This window comes from Phoxinus phoxinus, assembly GCF_949152265.1.
Source record: "Phoxinus phoxinus genome assembly, chromosome: 13".
Lineage (NCBI taxonomy): Eukaryota > Metazoa > Chordata > Actinopteri > Cypriniformes > Leuciscidae > Phoxinus > Phoxinus phoxinus.
The window spans coordinates 8,827,420-8,854,312 of record NC_136888.1 but is presented as its reverse complement, the minus strand read 5'-3'; the positions used below and the strand labels follow the sequence as shown (position 1 = coordinate 8,854,312).

Here is a 26,893-nt window from a genome sequence, read left to right as displayed (position 1 = left end):
GGGAAAACAATTTAGAAATAAGTTTCATTAGTTAAAATTAGTTAACTACCTTAGTTAACATGAACTAAGACTGAACAATACTTCTAAAGCATTTATTAATCTTAGTTGATATTAATTTCAACATTTACTAATATGTTATTTAAACTCAAAGGTTGCATTTGTTAACATTAGTTAATGCACTTAGTTAATGTGTGTGAACCAAGCGTGCCGTACAAGCCCTGAAAAGTGAAGCCAAAACGTCTCAATCGCCACCTGGTGGCTGGTCCTAGTATAGGTCATAAACCGCCTCCCCATGTTATTCAATGGAAGTGAGACCAACTAAACAATTAAATTACACTTTAAATATCTTTTTTTTAAAGGTTTTTTCTGTCATTTGCTGTCGTTTTTTTTTAACACGATAAAAGTTTTTGATATAAGTTCAAGTGTCTGTTTTTAAAATAAGTTTGTTTTTAGTTAGTTACGTGATGCTATAAAAATGGTGGTGTAACGTCATGATTGACAGCTGTGATTGACAGGTTCTCTGAGCGAAGTAGTCACTGAAGCACCAACAAACTTTTTTTCGGGATCGAATTAAACATGGGACACTTGAAAAGTGCAGGGAGAGTGCATTCTGCGAGAGTGGGGGCGGGGTGTTGATTTTGCGGCTTTATTTCCTGCTCACTACTGCGCAGGTCTGGTCCCGAGATCGCTACTGCGCAGGTCTGGTCCCGAGATCGCTACTGCGCAGGTCTGGTCCCGAGATCGCTACTGCGCAGGTCTGGTCCCGAGATCGCTACTGCGCAGGTCTGGTCCCGAGATCGCTACTGTGCAGGTCTGGTCCCGAAATCGCTACTGCGCAGGTCTGGTCCCGAGATCGCTACTGCGCAGATCTGGTCCCGAGATCGCTACTGCGCAGGTCTGGTCCAGAGATCGCTACTGCGCAGGTCTGGTCCCGAGATCGCTACTGCGCAGGTCTGGTCCCCCGAGATCGCTACGGCGCAGACTCAAGTCCCAAGATGTCAGCGCCAAATCAGGACAGTGGCGGCTTCAGTTCTCACCAATGGAAGAGAGCGAAGGGTCGTCGTCCATCTTTTTTTACAGTCTATGGTGTGAATTAACATGAAGAAACAATGAACAGCATATTTTTATTAACTAACATTAACAAAGATTAATACATACTGTAACAAATGTATTGTTCATTGTTAGTTCATCTTAGTTAGTACATTAACTAATGTTAACTAGTTAACCTTAAAGCAACACCATGTAGTTTTTCAACCTTCATAATATATTTCCAAGACCCTTGTGATGGTACATCGACTTACAATAAGTTGAATGACACGTCTGCCATAGTCTGACAGGGTCTGTGTCGCTTTTACTAGTACTATGCGTATAGTAGTAACCCGAGCACAAAAATAACTACAATATTCGACTGCTTTACGGCATACCTCACTTCCCCCACCACCCCCTACTTCCTCAAATTCGGACGTAAGAGCCCAACTAGCGTTTGTTTGCCGGCTGGTAGCGTCTGTATGTTGTTGTCATGGCCGAAGCAGCAACTAATCCGAAAGAGGCAAAGGTTTTGTCGGAGGAGACTAGGAAGATAAAAAGGGAGAGTGATAAAATCAAAGGCCGGACGAGGATCAATATTGGTCCAGCGTTCGCTCGCTGGTGTGAGCTAAAGGAGGAGGAAGGGTGCCCGACCGATGCTGACTTGGCTGTCATGCTGTCGGACTAGTAGTAATAGCTACATGATTAGATGGACAAAATCATCTTTTAGGATAACTATCCTAATGACTGCAGGCTGATAGTCATGTTTGTTTGTTTAACTGGGAACACTTCCCTTAAATCCTGATGTACTCGCTACATCATAAGAATAATGGCATCTACGCTAATTTTAGTGTCTTTGTTTATCCCGAGGTTTTCCCGCAGCCTGCCAGATCCAGGCCGATGTCAACGCAGTGCTGAAGTGCCAACTAGCCTCTCCCTATGGAGGATCCCTTAACCACTCTACAGATAAAGCATTGTGGAAAATTTGCGTATCTCCCCCGTAGTGATAAAATAAAATAAAATTCTGTATCAAATTTATAGGCAGGACAAGTAGTTTGTTTAGGCTTGGTTTGTAGAGAATTACAAACATGCGCACATATATTCAAATGCACATAACTATAGAATTAATCCTTGATGTGCACGTGAGCGCCATCAGCGTTTCTCACAGGTTCGCGTTTAAAGTCTGTGTAGAGAGAACGGTGTCGTCTTAGCGGCCCCTAATTTAATAACAAATTATCCTTTTGACGGAAGTGAATCAATCAAAACTAACTTTAGCTGGAAAATAACATTATTCAAGAACCGCTATAAAGCCAAAACAATCTGTTACCTTGAAAGGGGTTCCTTACTCCTGAATTGAACACTGGGTTCCACTCACAAGAATGAGACTTAAGTTGCCTTTTCTCAACTTATTGTAGAATCTCAGTAGTAAGGAACCCCTTTCAAGTGTGGGACCCGTGCAGATTAAAACACTTGACAGTGAAAAACCGGTAGTCTCTTCAGAATCAAAGAGATCCTGTGCAGTTGAAATCAGTCTTTGACTTTGACACAACATTTCCACTGCGTCCACACTGCTCACAGTACACAATGAAATGAGCAGCACACGCACTATTTCAAAGCATAAGGTGCGCGCCACACTGTTTGAAACCAGCTTCACCTGGCATTCATTCCCGTGTAACGAGCGGCGTGACAGCGGACGTTTGCCGCAACATATACGTTTATCTCTGTAAAGCAGCTTTGAAACAATCTATAAATAATGAATGGCAATCCAAATAAATTAAGATGACTTGACTTTATTTATTTTTTCTGGTGAAAGTGTCTTGCCTCAGGCTATAATGCAAATCGATTTTTCAAATTTGCAGATTCATCTATGGTAGCTTGATATTATAATATTGACGATATATGGCTATTACCTACCACACAAACATTGAATTGGATTAGCATATCCATTATGCAAAACAGTAGCCAATATGCTACTATAATGATGCTGGTTTGTAAACGTGAGCTACGCGATCTTTTGGTGTTTGAAAAAAATAAAACCCAAGAAATGATATGCATATGACATGCTGACACTTGTAATGGCAGTTTTTAGCTTTCATTGACTTTTAGTAGATTGCAAAGAAATGTCATGTGTTTTTGCCATTTGCAGTACGGTGTGAGAACAGGGAACGGCTCTCAGATTTATGTGTTTATGTACCTGGGGAGGCAGAAGGGGGAGACACTCCAGAAAACAGACGAACAAGGACCTCTGACCTAGGTGTCAAAAGGCCATTTGGTGAAGGGGGGCTTAGTGGGCCAACTAGTGACGAATCTAAACTAGATATGGTTCCTTTGTCTATGGAAAACTACTGGGAGGAAGGCTCTGGGGGATAGACCTAGGAAGAACTAGGATAAAAAGGTGGTTCAGTCTGTCTGGGGGTGTGTAACTCTTCTGCACAGGGTAACAACTGTGTATTAGACTGCTCCTATTCTTGCAAGAATAAATACAGCTTAATTATAATTTGACCCTCAGTGTCTCTTACGCAGTGATGTTTGTTTAATGAATTTGTGTCACAACACACTGTACCTGGGATGAAGACATTTCACATGCAACGCAGGCAGTCTGCCCAAGACGTGAGAACTCCTTCTGCAGAGTTCGGGGGTATCGGCTTGTCAACAAACGCACGTGTATCCCCTGGTGTAACCATGACATATTTTACGACAGTAGAAGAAGACAATACTGTTTCCCAACTGTACCCCGAGAGCAAAAGCTACTTGGTGTTGCTTTAATGTCAATTTTTGTTTACTTTTGCACAGTAAAAAAAAACACAGGTTTGATGTCCAATGTAAAATCTGTGTCCTGAAGCAAAACCAGTTGACTGGTCTATTTTACTAAAGCCTTCCAAATAGTTTTTTTTTTTTCCTAATCAGAGAATAAATTTGAATAATTACTTAAATTAAACATAATTTTTTTCTACTGGACTAATACAATTTCTATTGTTTAATCCTAATATTCTGAATTCCGCCCAAATAGAACTGAATTATACCATCTTATGAGTTGTTAACAGCAGCGTGGCAGACCCGTTGTCATTATCTGTAATATAAATATGAAGTTGAACAATACAAAAGCATAATAACAAGCATATTTCCTTTGCAGGCTCTTCATTTTCATTTCTCTCTCCGTGAGCGACTGCAAAGTTCAAGGAGTCCTGCATGTTTTGGCATGTTCTGACTGCCCGTTTTGCATAATGCAGTTTCACTAAATCTAAATGAGAGAGCTCTTAGCTGACAAAATGAAACCTTCAGCGGAGCGGAGCTGTTGAAAAAGGTCATGCTACAGATAGCAGCTGAAATACTCAATAAGCTTTCAGGGGCGTCTTGAGAGCCTGAGTCTAGAAACACAAGACAGCGATGATTAGGGGGGAAATTAAATGGGAGAAGCATGTGAATGTGTGTTTGAAATGATGGTAGAAATGACCCTTGCACCGTCAGATTCTCGCTGTAACTCTACTGGGAAACTCAAATGAACGAAAAAAAAAAAGAAAAAAAATGCTGATTGTAAAAACTCAGTACATGACACTTGTTAATGTTGATGACAATTCATCGCTGTTAATACTTGCCACACAAAAAACCCTGCATGGAGAGAAATGCACCAGGGTCCAAAACAAATCCAGAATTGTCACTTGCCCAATTCCATCTTCACAAAAGTTTATAATTTGCACGTCTTTTTAAATCTTCCCAATTTAATCATAAAAAGGAATTTTAACCTACTCTGTACTTGCACACTCTGAGAGACGGTTTTCTGTGCACATCTAAAGCATGTCTTAGATGAACTTAGACAGTGAGAAAGACAACAAGTGTATTAGTATATTTGATCCATATACACTTATAAAAATGAAGGCAACCATATAAACCTGCTTCTGTCTGTGTCATTAAATGGGTCATATGATGCTTTATATGAAGTTTTCCATTTCCTTTAGTCTGTCATGTATGTTTGTGTATGTATACGATCTGCAAAGTTACAAAGCTCATAGTCTCACACAAAAATAATTTAGTCTATCTAAAGGCACTTTCACACCGGACGCGTAACGAAAAAGCGAAACGAAAAAGCGAATAGTTTGAGTGCGAATAAGTTCGTGTCAAAACCATTCACATCAGCCGCAACGCGAATTTGCGACGTTCAGAGCTTCAACATTACAAAACTTTCGCGCGCCGACAGCTGAGAAAACATGGATACTTCATCATCATCATCCAGTGAAGACGAGCTTTTCATTTTCTTTAAAAGACAGAAAAGGTTTTGGGTGCACCAAATCTTAAAGAACAGAGAGTCTGAAGGGGAGTAGCTATGCTAATCTTGCACAGGAGCTAAAACTTTATCATAGCTGGTTGCGCACTTACTTTCGGATGTCTATGGGACAATTTGAGGAGCTCCTTCAGACAGTGGCACCGCATCTGACGAGACAAACCACAAACTTAAAGGAACCAATCGGTCCGGAGCAGCGTCTGGCAGTCTGCTGAGGTGAGCTGTCCTCTTAAAATCATCAGGACTATGTTAACATTTAATCAAATAAACAATCCACTGTATGTGATTGGCTGAAGCCTTTTCTGTCGCCGCAAAAGTAAAAAAAAATCGACATTGAAGCGAAAAAAAATAAAGTTGTTTTTTCGCCGCAGCACAATCGCGTTCGGTGTGAAAGCACTCATTACATAAACAGCTGATCAAAAAATAAAACCATTGCGCAAATTATTTGTGCGTCAAAATCGCGTCCAGTGTGAAAGGGCCTTAACAGAGAACAGTCCTGCCTAAAACGCCTTAATTAAAGTCCAGATATGATTTCCTCCAACGCCTATGTCACAATGTGAAATTTTAGAATATTGTCCGGCCGAAGGCATATGCAAAGAAAGAAGACAAGGCTTCAGTGAATTGTAGTTTTGTCGTCATGTCGCGGAGCTTTTGCTGTTTTTGCAGCTTTTGCTGTTTGTGCAAAAGCAAAGTTTATTTTTTCAGCTTTCCGAAAACAGATCAAACTAGAAATCAGAGATTAAGATTTATTCATATATTTGTTCCTAGTACAACCCAAAAGGTTGCTTGTGCACAGCGCATTTGTCCAGAGGACAGTTTCCATACCGAGAAAAGTGATCCTCTGCTCAGGGCTGAAGTCCCAACTGGCTGAGATGACTGAGCACCAGGTCCCTGTGTTCGCACAACTGCTCTCGTGACAGGGCCAGTATGAGCCAGTCGTTGAGATAGTTGAGGATGTGAACGCCATGTTCTCTCAGGGGAACAATGGCTGCCTCTGCAACCTTCGTGAAGACGTGAGATGACAGGGACAGGGAAAGGGTAGGACTTTGAACTGATATGCCCGTCCCTGGAACGTAAAACGTAGGAACGGTCGAGGGAGAATCGAGACATGAAAGTAAGCGTCCTTAAGTTCGGCCTGGCGATAATAAAGGGGGATGACAGCAAGGCATAGAGCAAGGCATAGCGTTAAATGACAAATTAAACCCAATGTACTTTTGAAATTTATTTCTCGACATTGTAATGTTTTTTTCCCGAAAATTGTTATTGTACAAATATTGTACACATATTTGATTTAGCATTGTATAGCAATCTTCTCCATCCCACACCTGTCCCATCCACTTTTTAAAACACAATTATGCCACTGGTTGGAGATTGAGTTGCCCAAGTTTTATTCTGTTTTCCAACTGTAGGAATGACATGGCTGTAATTTATTTACACCTCTATCATTGAATCCAACGTATAATCAGCGCTCGGATTCGCTTTCATGGTGCTGTCAAGTACGACTTGGTCTTGTGAGGTAAACTAAACACTATTGGCTAAAAGGGGGAGGACCCATTCAATATGTCCTGCCTTAGCTTCCTGTTTCAGTGGGAATTATGTCAACACATAATCCAAAAATGGATGGCGTTCCAAGGCACTTCAGAAGGCTTTAAGTGATTTGGTCTGGTAGACCTACAGGAACGTCATGGCATGCGGGTCTCGATGGAGGTCTCCACTCGAGCCCGTCGCTCGCGGCTGCCCGGGAAGGCATAGCCGTCGGCTCTGGGTCTGATCTGGGCAACGCTACCATCCCTTTATCCCCGGAGGACTCAAGCTCACTCTTCGATGAAGTGATTGACATCTGGTCATCCAGCTGAGCCCCAAAGGAAACTACTGGTACCCCATGAGAAGGTCTCCCATGGCTTGCGGTATGCTAGAGGAGTGAGGGGTCCGAGGAGTAGCCCTTAGTAGGCCATATTAGCCAAAGTAGCCTTTTTCTGGTGGCCAACAGAAGAGGAACTAGATCGGGGAATAGGCGAAGGGACTCCATCTTGTGTGATGTCCTCTTCCCTGAAGAACAATGGCTCTCGTAGAACACACTGTCAGAAGATTTGCAGAGCAGAACCACTCGGCTCTGAAGAGAAATGCCATTAAGCGATGCATCCGCTTCTGTAGGTGTGTCAGATGCAAATCTCGCATGCCAATGTTCATTGGCTCGTTAAGTTACACTCAAAGCGATCCCCAATTCGTTGGTCAGTTCCCATGTAACGTTGAATGTGACCGACCGAAAGGGAACTTATTTGTATCTTTATTCTATTGTATTTATTTGTGCAACTGCTTGTAGATAGCAATTTCTAGATTGCAAGTCTAACCCCCACCATAACCATAACCATTTCAACTTGTCTTTGAGCTAGAAATTAATAACCACATTAAAACAGATGCCACTGGTGAACTAAATACCACAAATAAACAAGAAAACAGCTTATGCTTCAGTTATGCTTATTTATTTACACTAGTAAATGTAAATTGTTGTTTTCTAGTTTCATTGGTAATTAATTCAGCAATGGTATCACCATATTTGAGATAATATATTTTTTTATAATTAAATAAAAAACTGCATCATACAAAATAAATGCATAATACATAAAGTATGTATTATGCCTTTATTTTGTATAATGCAGTTTTTTATTTAATTATTAAAATCTCATTCATTCATGTACTTGTTTTTATTCATTTTTATTATGTAACATGATTAAAAAATGAATAAAAACAAATACATGAATGAATGAACGAACGAAAAAAAATGCTTCTCTGATTATACAATATTATACCGTCTAATACATAGTATTTTTTTTTAAAGATACTGCTCCATTAAATAGCTTTGTATTAGTAGTATGTTAGATACTTTAATCTACAAAAAAAGCCATACTGTATTAACTTCTTTGAAATTTTGCTACAAGCTAATTATATTGCAACGTAGTTTCACCAACACGTTTTGCATTTTAATGAGCCTGAATGCGACAAATTTATCCTTTTGAATCATTTGACAGAATTGATCTGCCTCACAAGAGAAGCGAATCTCTTCGCAGGATCAAGACGAAAAGGCCACAACGCCAATCTTCTCATTGAGATACGTAACTTAATATGCAAACAAATTACTTCAGCGCACACTCAATTATTTGCTGCTCACAACACTGCTGAACTCTGAATACAAACGTGTGAAGCCAATATGCCGATACTTATAATAATAAAATGTCCAGCTTTTGACATAAAGAAGCCTTTGAATGTGGAATGAAAGATGCACAGGCATATTGCTTTTGACCCCACATTTTCCCCAGTGTAGACGTTTGTAAATCTAAGATTGCTTTATTCTTTCCCCCACCCTGCCAGCAATATGAAAGCAGGTAGCAGGAGTTTCTTCTTGACACAGATCAATAAGCAGCCTTGCTATTCGTTATCAGAGACGGCTTGTAGAGATCCGGTGGTGGGGGTGGCTGCAGGGCTTTCATGATGGATGACAGAAAAATTGACCCTAAGATCAGCCACTGCACATACTTTAATCTCTTTTTTTCACTGAGAGTGGAGACAACAAACACATGTGGCACGTAATGATGCCGCAAAGCTCTCAAACTTGATGTGACCATCAACAGTTGCTTTTGAAGGGATCCATCCATACACAAGGAAAAACTAAACTTAATGCAAATCCCACCCTATAGGGCTGGGCGGTATGACGATATATATATATCGTTACATAAAATGTCTATTGTTAGAGGTATTGATATTGTGTATATCGCGGTTTATAAATATATATAAGTATTGACACTTCAGAGTGATGAAGTACATGAAGCGCAGTACATAAGCATAATATATTATGAAAACTAAGGAACTCTGTGTGGTACCCGTGCATACTGGCAAAGTGCCAAAGTTCGGTTTTGATTTTGAAAATTGTTATTAAGCACAACAAGCGGTGAAAAATAACTCAATGTGGTGCACACGGTGACTGACAAACAGCATAAGAGCATGCACAGAAAGCCACATCTCTCATCATACAATCGTGAATTCAGTTCTCTTTCATTTCTTATTGTGTACTTGAATGGTCATTACAAACGCAATCATGTCAAAATGCCCATCGTCTGGAATATTCATGTAAACACAGCCGGTTATGTCTCAAGTAAACTAAGTTTGAAACTGAAAATAAAACTGTTGGGTGTGAACCGGATGTGTAGCAGTATAATAATCCATGTGTTTAATCTTAAAGTGACAGTAGCCTAATATACCTGGCCTGCCTGTCATTAATGTGAATCACTGCTATTGACTGAATAACTTTTTTTAGCTTTAATAAGAATACATTTTACTTTAATTCATACAGGGAAGAATATGCAGTATTTTATTTAATTTGATTATTATATACTAGTTCTAAGTACATGTTAAAGCTGAAGTCCATAACTTTTGGCGCTCTAACGGTTAATTCAAAAAACTACATGAGTCTTAAGGAAGAACATTGTAGTTGGAGCTACTTCTCTCTGTTTCACGACACATGTCATGAATATGAAGGAGGTTTTATGCATGTTTATGACAACTTGACATTTCCAGGACAACATAGCCTGTCATAAATATGTCATAAACTTGACATAGCAGATTAATTATCAAACTTAAGAAACTACTTAGTTTTATGGATTGAATTTGTCATTAAAATGACATTTTAATGACGAATTCAATTTGTACCACTGTAGTTGAGGTCAAGACAAATATTCATGACACAGTTATAAAACAATTTGACAGAGTATTAACACTTAATGAAATTTTAATGACAAATTAAATTTGTACCACTGTAGTTGAGGTCAAGAAAAATATTCCTGACACAGTTATAATGGCCTCATGACAGCCAATGTCAAAACCAACCACACGACAGTTTAATGTAATGTTAACCCATAAAGCTAAGTGGTTTCTTAAGTTTGATCATTAATCTGCTATGCCATGTTTCTGACATATTTATGACAATTTATGTTGTCTTGGTATTGTCAAGTTGTTATGACACTGACAGGTTATGATGTATTGGTTTATGTCAAGTTGCCATAACAAAGACATCTCAATCAATGTCATATTTGCATAAAAAATGTCATAATTCAGCGAATGACACAATGACAGTTGTCATAAACATGCATAAAACCTCCTTCATATTCATGACATATGTCATGTCATGATTATGAAGGTGTCATGTCAGTCTTATGCACACCCCCTCAAGTAAAGTGTTACCTTAGCTTTTGTCATAACAGGAATTAGATAAAATAATACACAAAAAAACTATATTGTGATATCATTATCGTGAAATAACATTTCTCATATTGTGAAATGAGAATTTGGTCATATGGCGTCCCCCTTACCTATACATTTCCCTTCCTATTACACACAGAAATATGTCAGATTGGAAGCAAAATTTGTTTCGAAAAGCAGGGTTATTATAGTTAACTAAAAGTAAAACCATTTTTTTTTTAAACTACTTGAAATAAAATAAAATATAAAAACAAAACTTTTATATTTATTTAATTTCAGCTAGTTACCAAGGCAACATTTCTCATTTGTATTTAGTTTAACTTGATGTACTAAGACTAAACCTGAATAAAAACTAAATAGACCTTTTTAAAACAAAAATATAAATGTAACAAAAATGGCAAAAACACAACAAAATTACTAAAACTTCACCAACAATTATAATGAAAAACTATAATGAAAAACTATAATAGTCATATGGACACTTTCATGGGCAGTTTTAGTCCTTGGCAGTGTGAATTACCATTGAAGCCTGAACATTTCTCTATTGTGTTTCAAAAAAAGAAAAGAAAATTATCCCAGTTTGGAATGACACGAGGGCAGTAAACGCAGCACGAGGCAGCGGCTACAGGTGCGTTCAGTCCTACCTTAGTTGTGGAGGTCGTGCAGGTGGGAGCTAATCGCTTGCAGGTCAGCTCGCTATTGGACGTGCTGGTTGTCCCGGTGACCGGGGTGGGCAGCAGCGAGGGGATGACGGGCAGGGGGAGGAGGCCGGGACGGTTGTTGCCGCTGTTGGGGCCGGAAGAGGCAGACGTGGAGACACAGCCGTTAACAGTCCCGCCGCAGCTGCTGTTGGTGATGCAACGCTCCCTCCGCTCCCACACGCCACGGAAATCCCGCTCAAAGCGCTGATGGTACCGTGACATCATGACAAAGCGGATCAGGAGAACGAGAGATACTTCTGTTCACGGGGAGCTGGAGAAAACCTAATGGAGAAGAAGAAACATATTAACATCTCAAAAAACGAACGTTACTTTTATAAATAAACACCAAAAATAAAGATCACTATAAGGAAGGATCGGCAAAATGGAAACCTAGGCTCATTGGAAATTACATTTTTACAAAAACATACCTATACATACATACTGTAGATTCAATACTATTGTGGCATCGTGAGAGGGTATGTCATAGAGGCAAGGTATGTGCCATCTAGGTGGTTGCAGCAAGGGGGCCTACAAACCAAGATGGCCACCTGGTCCCGGACTACAGTTACCAGGTTCCTCAGCGATGGGGACACAGCTGTTGCGAGTGAAGGAGAAATGCTGTTAATGAGCTGAGGACAGAGAGACTGGCTGTTTTTTGTTAGAGAGCATAAAGAGAAGCTGGAAGAGTGTTTTGGTTAAAACGTTTTGGAGTTTTGAGTTGATAATAAAAAAGAAACCAGTGACTTAATCTCTGCCTGGACTCGATTTGTGAAGCAACCCACACTTTGGTGATACCCTACCTCTCACGATGCCACACTATGTTATGACCAAAAAACACTATCATAGTGCATGATTTGTAAACTAATATATTATGATGTTTGTATCAACCGTTTGTATAACCAGCTCCTCTAACCAAACTCTAATAGTATCTCAATGATACAAAAATAACACTCCTTCAAAGTCAACCAAGACATTGCTAAATGCAAATATAGAGAAAGAAAGAAACAAATGCAAATAAGTATATAAGCATTGTAAATAAACGTTTGGTCCCACTTTATATTAAATCTGTTGCTACAGTCACGTTTAACTGTTCCGCAGAAAACCGAAGGTGCTATTTCACTTCGAAACGCGAAAAGCAAAGCAACATCATTTTGCAAATGACCAACAGAAGTTTTTTTTTTTTTTTTTTTTTTCATGCATCTGCAATGGAGAAATAAATGATATCACGTATAGCCCCTCTTGTGGACATGTCACCTGAAAAGTGCAGCAAATTGTAGTTTTTGCAGAAATGTAGCCAGAGTCAAGTATTTCTAATGAGTGTTGTATAATGGATTGCTAGAGAGTAGATCAACGATCAGTTTATGATCAATTATACAGGAAAAAAAGATTATATATATATTGCCATTTAAAGACACTTTTTGCGTGTTTTTTTTACCAATATCAATGCAATTAACTATGATTATAGTGATTAATTGTTACACCACATCCTATAATTAATCAAGTTAAAATTATTCAATTGACAGCTCTAATTAAAATACTCAATGAGAATTAATCATCTGTTTTTTTTATAGTAATTAAATAGCAATTCATCATTTATTTAGAATCTGTCGAAATTTTAAAGTATTTAAACATCGGATACATTATAATGTATGCTTAAGAACAATAACATCAGTATGTGTGTCTACATTATGTTTAATACTTTTTGTTTCAGTGATAATTGTCACCATGCAAATACTGCAAATAACCAGTTGATTTGATTTATAAATAAATTAACTGTTAAGAAGGACTTTCTCCATCATAATGATGATTGCAGCTCGTCTTTAGAATCACACAGCTTTAATGTTAAATTACATAAATCTGTTACTTCATTCGGAAGGTGTTAAACATATTTAATTAATCTTATTATAAGTTAACACATACAATTTGGCAGCCTTTCATCAGAATTTACAGCTGGCTGGAACCATTAAAAGCAATGAACTAATGCAGACATACGAATTGAGTGTCTGGTCAGCATCTCCATTGTTGCATGATTCATTCTTTATGATTCTGCCTTTGAATTCAAGACAAAAGATAAGAGGTCACATGTTGTCTGAATGTCTAGAGAGTTATAGATAGCAAGCGCTTTACAGATCAGTCCAGTCATGACGTGTGACAGAAGTACAAAAGAAACACCCTGATGCTGATAACAGAGACAAATAAATGAACATGTTTGGTGAATGTGTAACTTTGTGAATATAAACAGACATGGGTATAAGAATAATATATATTTTTTATCTAAAATGTCACTTTGGTTTTCAGAGATATTGCATAGATTGTTATTTTTACATTGAAGGTACAAGTTTCAAATCATTTAATTTTATATAGGCTAAATACAATTTGTCTTAACGTGAACATGTAACACACACACATATACATATTCATAGGTTTTAGAACGGTGTAATATTTATAAAGTTTTTAAAGTACAAAGTCTTCTGTTCACAAAGGCTGGATTTATTTGCTCCATTTTTTTGATCATTTATTTGTAACGTAGTTCGTTGTTATGGGAAGAAGGAGGCGGGAACCGGCGAACATTTAAAAGACTTTAATAAATAAATAAACGCAAAATGAAAGTAAAGACAGCAGCCCCTCACGGACGACCGACGCCACACATAATAAAACAAAACATCAAATAAAACAGTCCAGGCCTGGTCCTCTCTCGATCTTCACGATCGTTGCTCCTCCTTTTATGCTTACACTCCTCCATGAGAGATACAAGGCCAGTGTGTTGCGCAGGTGTCGCTCCTTATTAATCACGCCACCGGCCTCGCGCCGTTCTCCCACGGCCCTCGTCCTGCTTGCCACACAGTAATATTGTGAAATATTGTTACAATTTAAAATAACTTTTTTTTATTTTTAAATTAAATTTTTGTATTTCTAATATATTTTAAAATGCAATTTATTCTGTGCATTAATGTAATAATGCAACTATTTTTAACCTTGATAATAATAATAAATGTTTCTTGAGCAGCAAATCAGCATATTAGAATGATTTCCGAAGGATCTGTGACACTGAAGATGTGAAATTTCCTTTGCCAAGAAAGTAATAAATTGCATTTTAAAATATATTAAAATAGAAACCAGTTATTTCTAATAGTAAAAATATTTCACAATATTACTGTTTTTGCTGTATTTTGGATCAAATAAATGCAGCAACCCATGTGCAAATTCATAAGTCAACACCATTGCGGAGCATAATAAATTAAAATAGGAACTCCAAGGCACTCGAAATAAGTAGAAAAAAAGTTAAAAAGCCTTTATTTCATGGATGGCTCAAAACATTAAAAATGGTGACAGATCCACCTACGAGTTGCGGCTTTGCATGCCTTCGTCAGGGTGTGTAGACTAGGAAGTCAGACCAACTACTGGTGTGCTTTGGGGCGCCCAGGAAAGGATCCCCTGTCGGTACTATCGGTAACTGAATTGTTCAGGCTATCTCTCTTGCAATATGCCTTCACCTCTGGCCATAAGGGCTCACTCCACTAGAAGCGTGGCGTCTTCTAAGGCACTTCTCTCCGGGGTTTCCCTGCAGGAGGTATGCGATGCTGTGGGTTGGGCTACCCCGCATATCTTTATGAGGTTTTATAGTCTAATAATAATAATAATAATAATTTGTAACATTTATATAGCGCTTTTCTAGGTCCTCAAAGCACTTCACATATGGAAGGGGAGGAATCTCTTCAACCACCACCAATGTGAATAATTCACTTGGATGATGCGACGGCAGCCATATTGCGCCAGAACGCCCACCACACACCAGCTTACTGGTGGAGAGGAGACAGTGATGAAGCCATTCAGTATATGGGGATGACTAGGAGGCCATTGTGGACAGAGGCCAAGGGGCAAATTTGGCCAGGATGCCGGGGTTACACCCCTACTTTTTTTCGAAGGACATCCTGGGATTTTTTGTGACCACAGAGAGTCAGGACTTAACGGTTTAACGTCTCATCCGAAGGACGGCGCTCTTTGACAATATAGTGTCCCCGTCACTACACTGGGGCGTTAGGGCCCACACAGACCACAGGGTGAGCGCCCCCTGCTGGCCTCACTAACACCTCTTCCAGCAGCAATATGGTTTTCCCAGAAGGTCTCCCATCCAGGTACTAAGCAGGCTCAACCCTGCTTAGCTTCAGTGGGCAACCAGTCTTGGGCTACAGGGTGATAAGTCTGCACCTTTCTTTCTACGTCGGGTGTGTAGGTGCTCTCCCCCTAGCTGTGCCTAGACAGTTCACACTAGGTCAGGCTCTGGTCGTTGTGGCCTAGTGGGTATTCATACGACGTAGCGCGAGTTCCTTCGAAAGGGACGTCTTAGGTTACGACTGTACCGCTGCATTAAAACGCTGCGCCTCCTTGCCACGCCTCTGTATGCCTGAGACCGACTTGCTTCGATCTTTTAGAAGCTACTCTCTTTGTGTGCCAGCATCCTTTAATAACTTCCACATTCCGCCAGTGCTTGTTATGTCATGACGCAGCGCCAATCAAGATTGGTCTAGTGCAGTGTTTCCCAAACCTGCTTCTGGAAGCACACAAACACTACACATTTTTGATGTCTCCCTTATATAACCCATATATTTCTTGTCTTGGAGTCTCTACTAATGAGCTGACGAGTTGATTCAGGTGTGATTGATTAGAAAGAGTTGGAAAATGTGTAGTGTTGGTGTGACTCCAGGAACAGGGTTGGGAAACACTGATCTAGAGTTACATGTGCTTCAGACGCTTCGTGCGCAGCGTCTCTTTCCCTTCTCAGGGAACAAAGGTTAGAGTTGTAACCCAAGATGTTTTGTCACTTGCTTTAGCAACTTAAGGTGAGACACGGCAGGCAAAAACATAGGGTTTTTTTTCACTGGTCAATTTTGAGATTTTGGGCCATTTGTCTTCAATAACATGTCTTCTTTCAGACCTGTGGTGAAAAAAAGTCCAAAATACACATTCTACAAAAGTTGGCGTTCTAAATCAACACGCTGCTCCGCGATCGCTGTCTGCACCCTGTCATCACATACGCCGTTGAAAAGCTCTCTCTCCCCAATGTTGTCGGATCCAAATATGGTCATTTCCTTTTTATCAGAAACCAATCGTGAAAGTACAATGGGCATTTAACTCTAAAAGCGAAATCTCATTGGCTGATGTCAATTTCTCACAACATGATTCTTTCAGATGCATCACGTGATGTGCTCTGACATTTAGATGTGTGTTTTTGACTGTTTTTCTGATCAGTTGAAGGCCATAAATGCTGTGTGATCAAGTTTTGATGTGATTTAGGTTGTGTTTATTGTTGTTGCTAATGATTTGATAAGATATTGTGTCTGTAAATAGTTGTTTCCACTAAAAAAAGTATGATTTTTTACATTACAAATCTTTGGTGTTTTCTCAAATTGAGTTCTCTTACGAGAGTACTCTCGTGTTGCGTAAGCTTTTCCCGAGAATACTGAAGCCAAAAATTATCCTTAATTTTTTATTATTTTAAAACGCATTTTGCTGCAGCGAGCAGACCTAGGCGAGGCAGCTTGCGCACCTATTGGCTGCTATGCGGCAACTTGCTGCAACCTATCGAAAGGCTGCCCGTGACGTAAGCACAAATGAGCGCCCTCAGTCGTCACGGCCCGCCAGAATGGGCGTGGCTTATACCTTATAAGCCAGATCCCGATAGGATGCACTTTGATTTTTCATCTCTTGCGAAGTGTACACATTGCTGGATCTCTGGAAGAAGCCTGCGCCGTCGAAAAGGCACTGCAGCGGGACGAGCCATCTGCATCGCAGAGCCTAAGTGTCTGAGGAAGCCGGCCGTCTTCTCACTGCCTTCAGATCAGATCTCGGTCTCACATCATGGAACCTTCACGTATTGGCAGAACGCCTCCTCGTGTGGTCTCAGCACAACCTGCGCTTCCACGCCCCAAGCTTTGGGCCCTGCACGTATGGGCTATCAACGGATAAACGTTGACCTCCCGGTAGGAGTGTTAAACACGATTATGCAGGCTAAAGTGCCCTCTACTAGACGACTATATGCTTCCAAGTGGTCAGTGTTCTCCGGCTGGTGCTCAGCTCGAAACTTGGATCAACAATACTATGGGGTGACGGAGGTTCTCTCCTTCCTACAAGAGCTTTTGGATGAGGGCAGGTCCCCCTCTACGCTCAAAGTGTACGTATCGGCCATAGCTGCGTTTATAAAAACAACGCATGGCCAGTCACTGGGTAGGAACGACCTTATCGTCCGCTTCCTTAAAGGAGCTAGGAGGTTAAACCCTCCTCGACCCCCTTCGATTCCTGTATGGGACCTTTTCACAGTCCTAGAGGCCATGAAAGGTAACCCCTTTGAACCCCTACAGTCTTTGGAACTAAAGTATCTCTCGCTTAAAACCGTTTTCCTGATGGCTCTCGCCTCGGTCAAACGGGTGGGTGACCTGCACATGAGTGCTACATGCCTTGCGTTTGGGCCTAATGACTCCAAAGTCATCCTCAAACCAAGACATGGTTATGTCCCCAAGGTGCTTGCCACTCCTTTCAGAGCGCAAGTTATTTCCCCGTCAACTCTCCCTGGGTCTGACAGCGAGAATGACGTGAATCTCCTTTGCCCGGTCAGGGCGCTGATAATTTACGTTGAATGTTCTGCTGCCTTCAGACAGTCAGAACAGCTCTTTGTTTATTTTGGTTGCCGCGCTAAAGGGCTAGCTACCTCGAAACAGAGCCTTTCCAGGATGATAGTTGATGCTATCGCGTTGGCTTGTACATCCAAAGGCCTTCGTTGTCCTTTGGGCGTTAGAGCTCATTCCACCAGAGGCATGGCCTCTTCGTGGGCCTCTTCCAGTGGGGTTTCACTTCAAGATATTTGTATGGCGGCAGGCTTTATACATCTACCGTCTACATTTATAAGGATTTACAACCTAGAAGTTCCTGCACTACAGGCTAAATTGTTATCAGTCTAAACAAAGTATCTGCAGTTCTCCCCGACTGTTCCGACCAGACTGCGTATTATGCTTTTAGCGTTCTTGTACAGAGTGGACTGTGCTCAGTCCAGCTGTCATTCAACAGTTCAGGCTGACTAAGGTCTATCCTGACTGTTATACTGTGTTAAGCACCTATTCATTCATTAGGCGACTATGTTGCCTTCTGTTATTCTCATTAGGCCCACCTCTCGTCGGCCGTGATATTACCCACCTATCATATGAGCCCCGGGCACATGCCCTTGGGACAATGTTGTGGACGATTCTTAGCACGCACAGCGTTTTACATTGGGTTCCCGCTGCATAAGCCAGCTTACGCAACATGAGAGTACTCTCGTAAGCAGAGGTGGAAAGTCCAGGTTCAGAAAGTAAAAGTCCTCCTCAGTATTTTGTTCCAATCACCTGGATTTGCTAATTAGCACAGTTTTTCAGCCAGGAGATAGAACTAATTAGTGAAATCAGCTGACTGAGTTCATGGGTGGAATAAACATATGGCAGGACTTTTACTTTCTGACCCCTGGACTTTCCACCTCTGCTCGTAAGAGAACGTCTCGGTTACTTGCGTAACCTCAGTTCTCTCTAGAAGAGGGAACGAGTGTTGTGTAACCCTGCCTTGCTTGTGCTACGATCTGGTTTAGCTTCAGTCGATGAAAAACCAAAGTGCATCCTTTTGGGATCTGGCTTATAAGGCATAAGCCACGCCCATTCTGGCGGGCGTGGCCTGATTTATGTGACATTTTAATTAAAAAAAAGTATGGCAAAATTTTTCTTTTTAAGGCTATGGACAGTATATTTTGATTTCCTAGGTAATGAAAGCATACATCCTGAAATCCCTCTGAAATTCTTTTTTCATCTTGTGTGTAAACAAAATGATAAAATAATTTTGCACCTGGCTTTATCATATTTTCAGATGTATCTACCAAAAATATATGCAAAATTATGCATATTTAATGAAATAATGAAATAATAATGATGGAAAAAAGGAAAAACTGTATGTGACACGGAATCAAATCCATGGGAATTCCACAAGGCATGTTTTTCTCAACAGTTGCTTTAAACTAAAGCTGCAGAATGGATCCAACAGTTCAAACGGCTGGAATAAAACTGATATGGTTGATCTTATCTCTGACATGTGGTTAAAAAATAAGCAGGAAAAGAAAAACCGTAGGAGTCATTTAATTTGTATGTTGTACCCAAGCTCTAATAATGTGAGATATGCAAATTATAGTATCAATGTGGGCTAAAAAAAAAAAAAAACCACTGATGCACAAATGGCTTTGATATAATGAAGAGGATGGGTTTAAAGCATATACAGTAGCTGCAGCATGTTCTGTGTCTAAACACTATGTTAGCAAAACAAAGTATATAATTAAATACACCATGCTGATCATTCTGTTCTCTACTTCAGTCAAACCTCATCTAAAGATGCCTCATGAGCTATTCATTCCAAATCTATCAAGAAAAGAGAGAGAGAAAACTGCAAGCATTTTATTATATTTTGGCATTACCGAATCATAAAATGAAAAAGTTTCTATGCTTAGCTAAGTTTACGAAAAACAGATTTTAAAAAATCCTACATTATTAGTTAAACCAACTTATAATGTGTCTCATCCAATCAGACTTTAGAGCTACAACTATGTGTTGCATAGTTTAAATGTCACGTCCCAGAGGTAGGACGTTTACCATTATATATTTAAAACAATAATATCTTAGTAAAAACCTAAAGTAATATTGACAAACTATATATCATTTGAAAGCTTACAATCTCTAGTTGTCATATTTGGCGACTGTTAAAATAAATGTATTAATTTGCAACAATAATATTCCATACTCATTAGACGTGTTCAGGCCTTTATTTTGAAATAGCGATGAACGTGAAAAATTATGAAAGATTGGTAGAAACCTTTGTTTGTTTTCATGCCAAGAGTTCAAAATATAACACCAATTCAATTTTATGAGAAAAAAAAAGGTCTGAAATAATCATCTACAATAATCTGTCAAATGTCTTCTTTAAAACAAGACCAACCAAAGTCTATATTCCAAAGCATTCTTGAACCAACCATTTAAGTTTGGATAGTGATTTCCATGTCTATGCGGGGGGAAATGGGGGGGGGTGGACAGTTACAGTCAGTAATCTGCATTTCAGCTTTTATTTCTGATTCTTGTCCTCATAAAACCACGCTCTGATACACTTTCCATTTATGATCTAGATTCAAACTCTCCTGTACGCACCTCACAGATCAATTAATTCACTCTGCCACTTAAGACAAGATCCTGTCATGTGTGAACAATGCAGCGAGAGCAATATGCCAACATGAGCTCCTGCGCACCAACACCAGCAAGTTGCAGATGCATTTGGACCCTCAGTTTTCTATCTCTGAACTGAACAATGACTTGGGATGAGAATCACTCGCAACAGCAAACTGTAACGGTTGTGTGGTGGTAAAAACACAATTATTGACACTTGCAACTGGACACTTTTTCATTTGAGACAGCGATAAACCACCCAGAGGACTAGCAAATACTGGGAGAAAATGTCAAATCAATTACAGCATCACAGCAGTATGATTTACAAGGCTAAATGCCACTTTCAATCGTATCATAGAGCTTGAGCATGTTTCCCCATAAATCTCATTTTATGGAAGGAAAATGTGCATAAAAGATCACAAATAAAGGAGAGTGGCAGTTTAATTATCTGTTAAAAACCTCATAAAAATTTGTATGCATTAATTACAATATTAGAGTAAAGAAATGAGATGGGATTTCAGGGCTCAGATAAAAACCAGTGATAAACCCAGGAAAATGTGGAAAAATGTGCATGTGGAGAATTGTTTTGCAAAATGATATGACGTTGCTTCATGCACATTCAAAGTGAATTATTCAGTGAGTGGCACTAAAAGTGCATTCAGTTTTATACGAAACGAATAAACGTGATTCTGGCAAAGTTTTATTGCATTGGTTGTTGTATGTATCGCAGCAGTTAGAAAATTAAATGTCAGGTGAGTGTTGATGTAAGAATAATGTTTTAACGTGTTTGAAAATAACATATCAGCTACACTAAACCCTAAAGCGTTTCTCAATGGGGTGGGGGCGATCAGAGGGCATTGGGGGGGGGGGGGGGGGGTGCTGGAAGCAATATTTTAGAAAGAGGGCGTTGAGGTGTTCTCGGGGGCATTTGTTTAAAACGTGTGCAGTATAAGCCACAATATTTAGAAGATGAAACTCGTAACTTGCTAAATAATATGGTCTCCTAACATTGGAGCATCCTTGGACACATCAATGCAACAGTTCCAAACATTGTGTCCTGTTTGTGTCCGGTAGCACAAGCACATGTGGAGTGCATCAGAACTAGAACGGGCCATCCGTTTTCTGTCGGTGACTGTGTAGACAGAATCACTGATTATAATGGGTTCTATGTGATTTGATGCGGCGAGTTGTGCTGTATGCGTTCGGTGTAGATATGCTTTTTTGTCTTCTTGTTTTCCGTTGGAAAAAAAAAACTTGTTTGCTGATTGGTAGCAGTTTGTGATAATCAATGTAATTAAAGTATCAATGAAATATAATTTCAATTCGCATGGCTTTTTGCACCTTTAAAAACTAATACTAATGATAAAGGTATGTCAGACAGAATTTTAAAGACATCTCAACATCACCAAAGGCTACAGCACTGAAATATCACAAAAAAATACTGTGTAAATTGTGTAAATCAATTTATTGTTAAATCAATTTAATGGATCTTTTCTGAATGTAAGTATCAGTGTTTTTTAATTTGTTTTATTCTACTGACTCCAAACATTTGAATGGTAGTGTATAATAATAGGCTTACATAATTATGATGAATACAGAATAATTATCAAAATGAATATTTAGGGAATACAATTTGACTACATTTTATTTGATGGGGGCGGTAAGGGACCTAGATAATGAATGGAAACTGCAAAATGGCTAATTTAGAAATCATCATGATACATCACAATCTCATTAACATATAACTACCCACGTTTAAAACAAATATAAAGTATTCATCAACACATACAGTAAATCAGCACCTTGACCTGACAATGATATATACCAGTACACAGAGCTTAGCCAATTATAACAGAGCTCATTAGCATATAGAATGTACAGTATCAAGCTGTTACATTTTTTATTGTACATCTTTTTTAGCATCACTGTTACACTATTATATAGTTTTTTTATTTAAAAAAAAAATGTTGTGCTTAGATTGTGCATTTGTGTTAGGTTTATATATACATTTTTATTTCAGTTTTAGTTTTAGTTATTTTAGTACTTCAAGTTAAACTAAACAAACATGAGAATTGTTGCCTGAACGTTATTGTATTTCATGTAACAAAAATGTATTCATGGTTTAGCTTAAGTTAACAATAATAACCCTGCTTCACCATTTAACACAAATACTTCCTTAATATTTCCAACACAAGCATATTCATAAACATTAGAGAGTTCAATAGACGCTGCAGAACCAAAATGATCCAGGAAATCTCGCAATGCAAACACAAATCATTTCATAGCCATTACTTTTCCTCTTATCTGTCACCTCTGACACCCAAAGGCACACAAAAAAACTAACAATGCACAAATCCCATAGAAAACTAAAGCCAGGCAGAACACATGGTTTGAAGTTCAGCTGTGCTGAAATGCGATCAGGGGTGTGTGACGGGCTTATGATGCCCCCAGTAATGGGGAAACAAGCTGAAAATGTATTCATAAGGGTTAAGCCTCTTTGCTAAAACACAACTCCCGCTGTTTCACGCTGTAAAGAGCTCCATCACAAAAGTGTAAGAGACAGCGCCACACCGCTTTATCTGCGGTGGGCGGCATTGCTCTCCTGTCTTTAGCTATGCTTCACTAGTAATGCGTGACTGCCACATGACCGCAAACAGGAACTACTAGCAGAAGAGTCCCAGAAGACAGAGACATTCTTGCTGCACTTCGGTTGACCTCGGATCTCACATCATCCCAAACATTCCCTCTGAGCATCTCGGAGTGAGACTTCTGCCTGTGCCACATCAATTATGTCCATCTGTTGAGTTTTGTTTTGCTTTTATTTTCATGGTCGCACTGGAGGAGGATAAAAATGGCATACTGAGAAGTTACACTTTCCGTTTCAGTGTGTAAATTAAAGGGACAGTGCATACATTTAAAAAAAAAATATATATAATAATTATATATAATATAATATATATATATATATATATATATATATATATATATATATATATATATTATCTCTCTCTATATATATATTTTCTAGTAGAGGGATTCAAGCTACTATTTTTGTAAAATAAATTTGTTCCCTACATTTTCTTAAAAAGTCTTAAATTTACCTTCCCATAACCTGCAGAAATGCTGTAAGATAATCCTTATGAACTGCTTTTTAAATGACATTATGGTGAGTCAGTGACACAGAATATGTATTTTTAGGTGTACTGTTCCTTTAAGCACTGGTTTCCATACTTCTAAACATGTGTGGTGACTCATATTTGCATAAACACCTCTAAACCTTGATTTACATTTATATTCATCTCCATGCTGTGCATCCTCTAGACATTTTATCAAATTTAATTCCATTTTTAATCAACAGAGCCACCAATCTACCGCACTGGACTAGTGCGAGTAAAGCCAAGGGTGAAATTAGTGTGTTTTCTAAGATGTGCAGATTCGCTACTGTATTTCTTTCCACCGTTTCCTTCAAGCAAAGAAACCGGCTGCAAGTAAATTGGGTGTTTACCATTCAAAAAAGATGTACATGTGGCTAATAATTTGTGATTTGGATGCTGAATAATGCATTTCAGTGCTGGTAATAACAAACACTTTCAGAGCAGAAGATATAGACAGGAGAAACCTGCATTATGGATTAGCTTCATATGAATGCACTCTACTAAATATTTCAGAGCCACGTTTTCATCTGCAAAAAAACAATTCAGTAGAAGACTCTTTGGCATAAGGCTACGTGGGAAATCAGGAACGCAAATATGCAAATCATATACTTGAAGGAGTGCAAATATGTTTTTTCGTGTGCATCCATTCAAGCTCATGTTATATTTATATATCGTTTGATACATGATTCACTTTTGTTTGTTGGATATGGAAAACAAAATGCATTTGCATAATAGAACAAATTTTACACATAATACTTTTCTCAAAATAAAAATGTCACGGAGCCACACACCCAAGTAAATCAAAAAAGGACCTTATAATTAGTCAAACTTAATGTTAAGTTAGTGTCTCATTCCCTCTGATGGAGTCTTGGAAAAAGGCTTTGTGCAAATAAGAATAACCGTCACACTCCACAATCTCCTACTGGAATGGACACCCCACAGGAGCCCTTATCAAACGAGTCTGAAACACTAATTTGACAAATACCATACACTAACTCACAGTACAGTGTCTACCAAAGTAAAGTATGAGTCATTATGAACCATAAGGAGCACAAATTAAAATATTAATGCAACATATGCATGATGTTTAGTAAAACAACAACAACGCTTGACAACCGAGAGGTGACACATTTACCCTAGGGATACATATACAACCAGAATCTAATGTCACGCTAACCGCATATCAGTTCTAACAATGAACACCCTGCTGCAGAAAGTCTTGTTTAATACAATATTTTCTAGAGAGAAAAAAATGCACTGGGTCAAAATTCCACTGTTGAGAAAGAGAGAAAAAAAACAGATAAGTTGCATCGGTCGCCTTTTATTATACATTCAGAAATTATGTGAAATACTTGTAAATAAAAAGAAACGTTTACAAACATTATGAACATGATATAGCCTACACTATTCCACAACAAATCCTTTAAAATGTAATGTTATTCAGAACAAAAAAGAAAAATGATTTCTTGGTTTAGCTTATCTTAAAAAAGTAAGTTACCGAGTTGCCTTAACATTTTTAGTTGATTGAAATTTGAGTTAATGCAAAGAAAGAGAGAGAACAAAATGTTTCTTTGTATAAAACATTTAAGGCAACCTGGTAACTTTAAAGGTACACTGTGTAGGAATGTCTCCCATCTAGCGGTGAAATTGTATTTTGCATTCAAACGAATAGTGCTCTCTAGTAGGGCTGTAAACGATTAATCGCATCCAAAATAAAAGTTTGTGTTAACATAATAAATGTGTGTGTACAATTATTTTGTATATATAAATACACACACGTTCATGTATACATTTAAGAAAAATGTGTTATTTATATATAAAATATTTATATATAATATAAATTATATATAAATATATATACAGTATATACATGCAAATATTTCTTATATATATATATACAAGCATGTTTGTGTATTTTTATATATAAAATAATTATACACAGCACACACACATTTATTATGTAAACACAAACTTTTATTTTGGATGTGATTAATCGCGATTAACTGTTTACAGCCCTACTCTCTAGTGCCTCACTTTTTTTCAAAGCTCTTTCCACCTGGGAAAAGCTGTCCCGATATTTACCCTCGTTTTTTTAATTCGCCGGTCACGTTTCCTTTTAAACTACATGTTTTGGCGACGAGGATTCCTTCTTCCGTGTCTCGGCATAAGTATGATCCTTCATTATGAAGTACCGTGCAGTGCAGCCTTTCAAATTTGCCGGGGCAGTGACAGTGACTCTCACTGATCTCCTTGTCCGCTTCTGCTGGTTTCAGTCACGTGATGCTGGCTCTGAACGAAATCACGTTGTAGAAATGTGTTGAGGTAGGCTAGTGCTTTTTGTCCCTCTCTGCTATTATAGTTTTTCAAAATGGCGGAACGACATGGAAACCTCCATGGACATACCTGTCCAAAGTAAATAAAGATAAGCAATGCTTCGCCTATGAGTATAAGTCATCATTGGCAGAGGTCATTTTACACCAATGAGGGCATATTTATGAATAAACACATTGATTTTAGCTGATAAAATACTTAAAAAACTACACAGTGTACCTTTAAGTTTAAACCAACACATTTTTTTTTACTATGGACATTTACGATAAACGCAAAGCCTAAACTAATATATTTAAAGCAAAACTAAAACTACATGTGTGTGGGAATATATATTCTATACAAATAAACTCTTATTCAGCACCAATCCAAATGTATGCACTTTGTGTATATTTTGCGTGCTTGACTTTAATTACATTATAATATATAACATACAAGTCGCTTTGTAATAAAAGTTGCAGCGTGTTTCAGATTATTAAAAAATGTGATCTGTATTTCCAGAAAATGATGTGCTTCATATTATGAATAAGATGAACAATTATCAGTGCAAATATTAGGGACACTTAAAGGTGGGGTATGTAATCCTCTTTTTTGGCCATTTTTTCAAAATCACTTAAAATCCTATTCCTAACCCACTTACAGCCACTGAGTTAGAAGCACTGAAATAAAAATTAAGCAATTTAATCAGGCAGGACTCAAAAAACACCAGCCAATCATTTCCAAGACCACCTAGAATCATTGGACAGTAAGTGTGTCAATCAATCGGTCGTACCATTGATTGGTCCATGTTCTTTGAATGGGTGGAGTCAAAGGAAAGAAGCTAGGACCATTTGAGTTGTGTATTTTCAAAATCTACCGGCCGTTTTGCAAATCACATACCCCACCTTTAAGATTAAGCATTATTACCGATTTGACTGCACTGTCACTCAA

The 26,893-nt window shown here is 38.6% G+C and overlaps 1 protein-coding gene across 2 annotated transcripts in view; it reads right to left on the bottom strand.

Annotated features, from left to right (window-relative positions):
- LOC307008764 (kelch-like protein 29) overlaps positions 1-26,893 on the bottom strand; it is a 163,419-nt gene that overhangs the window by 111,049 nt on the left and 25,477 nt on the right. For both annotated transcript variants that reach the window (XM_079631895.1, XM_079631896.1), the window contains one exon: positions 11,203-11,541. In XM_079631895.1, the coding sequence (XP_079488021.1) occupies positions 11,203-11,484 (282 nt within the window). In that variant the 5' untranslated portion in view covers positions 11,485-11,541. The remainder of the gene's footprint in view (positions 1-11,202; positions 11,542-26,893) is intronic.